The sequence below is a fragment of the Oculina patagonica genome, chromosome 3, assembly GCF_052425735.1.
Source record: "Oculina patagonica isolate OP01 chromosome 3, crgOcupat, whole genome shotgun sequence".
Classification (NCBI taxonomy): Eukaryota; Metazoa; Cnidaria; class Anthozoa; order Scleractinia; family Oculinidae; genus Oculina; species Oculina patagonica.
Genome location: NC_135760.1, coordinates 29,335,870 through 29,343,649, shown reverse-complemented (window position 1 = coordinate 29,343,649; position 7,780 = coordinate 29,335,870). Strand labels below are relative to the sequence as shown.

Below are 7,780 nucleotides of genomic sequence, written 5' to 3'. Positions count from 1 at the left end.
ATATTCAATAAATAAATATAATTAAATACAACATGAACTCACTTTTTACACTGATCATTTTCACTTTTTACTGAATCCATTTCTAAGGAAGAAATAACATCACTTGGTCGTTTTTAGTGAACTGAAATCTCAAAGTACAGCTTTGACTAAAGAACATTTTATGACAACAAATAAATCATGATCAACATACCTAAGTCAGAAGTATTTCCACAATCAAGCTGCCGTTTCTTGTTACAAAGTGTCTCAAGATAACTTTTGAGTGAGATTGACAACTCATCAAGAGCACCCTAATAATGCATGTCAATTATCAGTGAGAACAATATAAATGGTTCTGAGAAGATTATTTGAACCGATGTCTGCTGACTATATATCAAGTCACTTTCAGCTTTATATGCCGCTACTCCTCTATAGTTTCAGAATTTTGTCAATAACTAAATAAGCAAGATTACATATTCTTTTTTATATTGATCAGCACAATGGTAAACTTACACAGATATAAACAAAATATAAAAGAACACAACCACTTTCTGTCAATTTTCACTGACATGAGACTGTCAGATGAGATTATCTTTACAGATTATATTTACCAGATTATTCAGTACAGTGGCTAAGTTAATTGTCACTAAATGACTGCTTTGCAAGCTCAGTACACTGCCATAAACAATAAATCACTTTCTGCTGATTCAACTGGGCTGCAATAACCTACTTTAATATATTTTATCAACTCCCACATTACTATCCCATGGACAAAAATATCCACTTTTCTACAGTTTCCTCTCTCTGGAAGAAAAGATTCATCAATATCTTGAAAAACAACCTTCTGATTCTCAGTGATTTCTATTTTTGTCATCTTATGTCTACATGTATACCAATATACAAAAAGCCCAAATCAAACAATTCAAAAAAGGCAATATGAAAGATTTGTTCTGGTAGAAAATGCCAAAAATATTAAAGAAAGCATTCATTATTTTTGTACTCAGCTTGCATTCTATATTGTCATCTTTGTATCATTTCCATGTTTGGCATATCCAGCAAATAACTATAGATACATATGAATGTTGTTTAGTTATGACAAGCAACTTACATATGCAATCAAACTGGCATAAATAATTACATTATTTACAGAGCTATGAATTCAAGCTATCGCCTTAAAAAGAAAGTTGGATTTGTTATTTAATACTGTTTTCTTAAGAATTGTTATTAGAAAACAAAGCATACAAGTGAACACACGGTGGGTGTAGGGGTGAGGATACTAAAGGTTTAAAGGGGGTTCAAAAGAAGCATCAGTGTAAGGCAGACAATATCATCTCTGCTGACACTAAAAAGAAACCCTGCTTATCCAAAAATTAAAACGTAGGCAGGCAATGCGAGCAAGAATTACTTTTTGGTTTGGTGGCAAACAAATTTGTTAGATTGTTGGATATTGGATGTTAGATGAAAGAAAAAATGTCCTCATTTTAAGAATTTAAGCACTTTTTGAATAATACATGCAATTTATATATGCACATTATCACACAAACAAATTAAAAATCACTTTGGATTTCAAATATTAATAGACATTGAAGAAGTGAATTAGAGTGACTCTACCTACCAACTTAAGTGAATCTTCTTCTATTGGTAAAAGCATCTGTACACAATGGGATGCATTTCTGCAGTTGCTAATTAATATGTCAAGATTAACATGCTCTGTTTTTTGACTCTCAGAAACAGCTTCCTCTAGCCTGAAACATTTACACAAGAAAAGCAAACCTCATGTTAAACCTCTTACAAGTTAACCTGATATTTTCAGAGGTCTAATTGACCCGGGGGGTGGACTCGCATATGAAAGTGACGGAGATGCTCGTCGTCTCGCTTAGGGGTGTAAATTTCGGATCTTTGGTCTCGCTTAGGGTGTTCCGGGGAAATCGTCAATATTGTTAGCCATAATGGTCTTGTTTAGGGTTGCACGCGAAGAAATATACAAATATAAATTCTATTCTTAGTTTTTTTGGTATCTTTTAGGGGTCAAGAAAAGCTTGAGCCACACCCAGATTGGTCTCTTTTAGGGGTTCTTTTCAAAATTTCCGACGAGCATCCCCGTCCGTTTCATATAGGAGTCCCCCCCCCCCGGGCTAATTGAATGAGTAACCATATCATCTCTAACGTGTTTCCCTTGTTTTACACTGTGCATGCACCTACCATGTATAATGTTGTAAAATCGGTGTGCCTAAACAGAACTTCTAAAAGGCCACTTTTGTAAAAGTAATCCCTTTAAAATTTTGCTGCAACAAGAGGAAGTTGAGCCAATTCTAGCAGGATGGAAAAAGTAAACCTCTACCAAGTCCCCCATTGGCCAAAATCTGCTATTTTGCAAACATTATATTAATATGTATATATTTGGGCAACTGTTCAGCTGAACAACTAAATGATTCGACATATTGATAACAATTTAAAACAACCCGAAGAAGACAAGTAAAACTGGTCAAAACATCAATTTTAAAATATTTTACCTAGAAAAATCCTGGAAACAGTTTAAAATTTTACTTTTCAAAAAATATTAAGATCATAATTTATACATGTACGTGTCAGGGCCTTAAAGGTAACTTTTATGATCAAGGGGGTTTGTATGAATTGAAACAAATCCGCTTATAGCTTAAATATATATTTGTTATTGCTATTGCAGCAATGACAAAAATATAAATGTGATAACCAAATATTGCTTTTAATAATTCTATCATCTTGGAAAGGGAGAAGGGGTTTAGTAAAAGTTTACATTTACACATACAGGGGGATCTTAGAAAAAAAGGTCCTTTATAAAGCTTTGTTAAGCATGCACATCTCTACAGTGTACTTAAGGAAAGTGCCTCCTATTGTTACTGCGCACTTGTTCTGCGCATCACACAATGCAACGAACACACTGGACGCGCGCGTTTTTGATTTATTTGCTTGCTCAAAATGACAAATCAAACTAGGCGACAAGCGCGCGACTAAAAATCTAGAAAGATTTCCGCTGCGACGAAATCCAGTTTATGGACAAAGGTAAACTAAGCCACGTACAGTGGAAAAGCAACATTTTAGTTACCATCGACCTCTAAAAATGCCTCACATTAACAGTTAAAAACAAATCGCTAAGCACTCAAACGTAACTCGCAAACTGCTAACTACATATGGCATGCACGTGCGAGAGGCAAATATTTAACTCGCTAGAGAGGGGAAAGGAAAAATGTAACAGACCACCAAAACGATTCGATAGAGCTTGAAAAGAACTCGTATAACTTTTAAAAACGCGTGGTGACCCCTACTTTTTAATCGGGCGGGGCCTGGGCCCGATTCATAATCTGCACGGAATTTTTTTTTTGTCGGTAAATCGATCCAGACCCACGCAGCCCAGCCGGCTCTTCTGTCTCGGTCACGCAAGATTTAATATTTTTAATAGAGATCAGCTGATCACTCATATTTAACATGAACACTCGATCTACTCTCTAAAATGTATAATTTCGTTTCATTCCATATTCTACAAGAAGAGAGGGCTGAATAAAATCACATAGCGAAAACAAAGACCGCTTGGACATGTCCAAGCTATTTAAAACTACCACTACGTCAGACCCATGTCACACGATCTCTTGCTTGTAGCTATATAAATAATCATTCACCTATTTTCTGTTTGAATACTCTGCGCTCTGTTTGTGTGAAATATTTATTGTGTTACTCAAGCGTTTGGCTCGGAGCGAGTACAAGTCGTATAATTTACCTGGAACGTGTTAAATATTGCAAAACAACGACTTATTTTCTGGATATCCTAATTTTTGTTTTGAGTTTATGGTATTTTGAGAATCGAAACGTTATCGAAACGTAAGTTGCAAGCTCAGCAAGAATATGTCAAAGCACGGGATACACGTCGTCGCGCCAGGGGAATTACCAAAAGCTTGTCGGAAGACGCTAAACGGAGAAACACAATGGGATGGCCTTAGTCTGCTCTTTATTTTGGCATGAAAGATGGTGTGGTAAAGGAAATTCATGTCACGTTCACTCCGTGACTAACGCAAACACGACTTGTGTGTTTCTCAAGTGACTGCTTTTCTAAAGATTTTTTTACTGTGTGGTGCCGTGCCTTTAAGCCAAAGCACTGTAAGAGGTCAGGTGGTCAAACATTACCCGCACGATTATACACTGCTTGCAGTTCTTGTTATTTTATAAAATGAAAGTGGAAAGTCTATAGAGCACATGTTTAATTTGTGATTAAGTGAAAAAAAATTAGGCCGTTTTTCGGGCCGTGCAAGTAAGAGCTGTTAGAGTCAAATAAATGGTCAAACGCAACTATTTTGTAAATAAAATCATGGATCATGCAGTTTCAAAGACATTATTTGTTAGTTATTTTAAAGATTGTAATATTTAATGTTGATTTTGTTCATAAAAAACCAATTTCAAATGGAATTTGCAAGAAAATTATATTTTATTTTACGTTTTTTTTAATGCCACGTCAGCACTTTTTTCCAGTTTTCAAACCTAATTATCTCGTAAATTTGCGTTGCTACCCCCAATTTTCTTTCTGGATTTTAATAGCCCTTGGTAACATCTACATTCTTGCATTGTCTTCGGCCAGGTAAAATTACTTCGTTATTAGCAGGCACCGTCCTTAAAGATGAATTCCAGTCCGTACTGCGCAATCTCGGCTACAATGTTTATGTGAGCCCACACGAACGAATGTTTACAAGCAAAACTAAAAATTACGCGACAAACTTACCTTTTTCTTCATAATTAACGCCAGATATCCTTGCAGAACAAATAATATCGAGTAGAGGAACCTTTACGCTATTTCAAACCGACGTTTCAGTTCATCGGAAATTCTTGAACGAAACGAACTGTAATGGCGGACTAAAAAACTTCATGTATGCTGTCACCGAAGTGTAACGTTTCAACAAATTCAAAACAAAAACGAAAACAAACCCCGAGTCTGCGCAGTACGGACTGGAAATCATCTTTAACATGTAATAATATACCAGCTGAAGTTATTAAAAAAAAACAAGATTCATAAGAAACAAATATGCATTACTTACCAACTCACAGCATCTTTGAGGGAAAAGCAGTTCATGAAAGATGAAGTAAGCAAAAATCAAATCATTTTTAGACAAAAATATAGAAATTGTATATTACTTGATTTGTTCAATGTGATTCAGTGCACAACATATTTTCACAACATCCACTTCTTCAAAGAAAATATCATCTTAAAACTCAAAGAGCTCAAGCTCAGAGTTAAGCTCTCTGAGTTTCTTTTTTTTTTAACACACTAAAGAGATTTCAACATCATCCGTTCTGTTTCCTTAAAAAATTAACTTACAATTTCTTTTCGCTTGATTCAAATTCATCGCCTCGCGTCCAGCCGCTGCTCCAGCGTAATGAGAACGTCAATTTATACCACTTACCTGCGTAAAAATCTAATCTGTTCATTTCATCAGACTTCTTTGAATCTTTCTTTAGCTAAGGAACCAAGTATACCGGTATATCGGAATCTGTAAGTTCGACCGCTTGGCACTGGACCGCCATTTTGAAAACTCGTCGCCGAGAAGACCCTGGGGACGAGGTTGTGCGGTCCGTTGTGTAATATAAAGCGGCGGAATATCGAAGAAAGCGAGAGCGGTTTTCACAAACGAAACCTGCTAACTAGACTACGAGCACTACTTATTTTTTTCGCAAAGTCCCTCTAGCGTGAAGCGAAAAAATAAATGACCGTCCCATCCCCATTTTTGCGCGGTCATTAATTTTGTGAGACAAGAAAAGCAAGGCTGACACTACGTAGAAATGAAAAAACCTTAACGGGACAACGACATGATAGAGTCCAAACTGAAAGTCAAAAATGCAAACTCTGGACAGCTGTTTCGACCTGATTGGGTCTCTTCAGCAGAGTGTATGCCGCACAGAATAGAACAACCAGCGCAAAGACAGTTGTCTATAAAGTGCTCGTGGTAATGACAATCCGGATGGGCTCAAATTCAAACACTCGCCCATTGATCACAGCCGCGTGACTATTACTCAATAGGTCAAGAATTCGAAATATCATGTCGTTGTCTCGATAAGGAAAGTGAGAATAGACAGAACTATCCTTACACTGAAAACATGGACAAAACCATGTGAAAAACAACACTGCAAACATGGACAAAACCATGTGAAAACAGTGAAAATGTACAGCATATCGGATCTAAAAGATCTACGGTCCAAATAAAACTAAAAGTGACAATAGAAAGCAAGGGACGGACTCTGGGATTGGCCGCTATGGGGTGCCATTACCGCCAAAATTATTGTTTATTATTATTAGGCACTTGTGTGTAATTATTAGGCGCCAGTTTATTATTATTAGGCACAATGTTTTATTATTAGTAACCTTGTTGCATTATTAGGCATTGATTTTCATTATTAGCACTTTTCCCGCCTTTTTTCGTCTCGGCCAATGAAAATCACAGCAGCTCGGCAGCAGCTCCAGTAGTCACGGCACAGTAAATAGGTTGACATGACATGGCGGAGAAGAACGTTATCGTGGTAAAGGATCTGCTTTCAAAAGCCGTTAAGGTAATCGAAGGGCTTGCTAGCCCTGATGAAGGAGAAACCTCAACAGCTAAACCAATTCCTTCCACGACGAACCAGGGCGCTGGCACTGGTTTCAAAACAGAAATGGAGCGGCTTTTCCCGAACGTTTACGGCAAGAAGAGGCCATCAAATACAAACTTCTCCACTGTCAAAAGGCGACGTGGCAGCTCGGCGAAGAAGAAGGAGAAAACCGTGCCACGAAAGTTTGTATGCCTGGCAGATAAAAGTCAGGCCGAAGTCCCTACCGTACAAGAAAAGAGAGAACTATTTCTTTGTGGTTTGGGAGAGAAGAAAATTGCCCTTCCCGTAGACGGCACATTTCCTCGCCTATATTCTGTTCTCGTGGATTCCATGTCATGTCATGTCAACCTATTTACTGTGCCGTGACTACTGGAGCTGCTGCCGAGCTGCTGTGATTTTCATTGGTCGAGACGAAAAAAGGCGGGAAAAGTGCTAATAATAAAAATCAATGCCTAATAATGCAACAAGGTGACTAATAATAAAACATTGTGCCTAATAATAATAAACTGGTGCCTAATAATAAAACATTGCGCCTAATAATAATAAACTGGTGCCTAATAATAAAACATTGCGCCTAATAATAATAAACTGGTGCCTAATAATAAAACATTGTGCCTAATAATAATAAACTGGTGCCTAATAATAAAACATTGCGCCTAATAATAATAAACTGGTGCCTAATAATAAAACATTGTGCCTAATAATAATAAACTGGTGCCTAATAATAAAACATTGTGCCTAATAATAATAAACTGGTGCCTAATAATAAAACATTGCGCCTAATAATAATAAACTGGTGCCTAATAATAAAACATTGTGCCTAATAATAATAAAGTGGTGCCTAATAATAAAACATTGTGCCTAATAATAATAAAACAATGATTTTGGCGGAAATGGCACCCCATAGCCCGCAGTCTATCTGCTAACGCAAGGGTCTCTGAACGTGGACCGGATGAAAAAACGCGGATGAATAAACTTACTTACAGTGGATTCAAAACTGGAATAAAACCTTTTTGCGGTTAAAGTATTGTAACTTCGTGGTCGTTGGTGTACCCCACCGTCATGACGTTATTGACTGGAAAGATTATCATATTCAAAGTCAATATGACTGCGAGCCTGAGTATTTTGGCTAGCCAAGTTAATTATCACTTACAACGTGATAACACGCAAAATGTAATGGCCAGATGGAAGGTAAATT

General features: G+C 36.9%; 1 protein-coding gene across 1 annotated transcript in view; it reads right to left on the bottom strand.

The window, feature by feature from the left end:
- Positions 1-5,577, bottom strand: part of LOC144647431 (uncharacterized) — a 36,153-nt gene extending 30,576 nt beyond the window's left edge. Inside the window, exons 1-5 of the mRNA XM_078507236.1 lie at positions 5,403-5,577; positions 5,037-5,049; positions 1,592-1,721; positions 191-287; positions 43-82 (exon numbers count right to left, since the gene is read on the bottom strand). Of these exons, the coding sequence (XP_078363362.1) occupies positions 43-82; positions 191-287; positions 1,592-1,721; positions 5,037-5,049; positions 5,403-5,427 (305 nt within the window). The 5' untranslated portion in view covers positions 5,428-5,577. The remainder of the gene's footprint in view (positions 1-42; positions 83-190; positions 288-1,591; positions 1,722-5,036; positions 5,050-5,402) is intronic.
- Between the last annotated feature and the right edge of the window lie 2,203 nt (positions 5,578-7,780).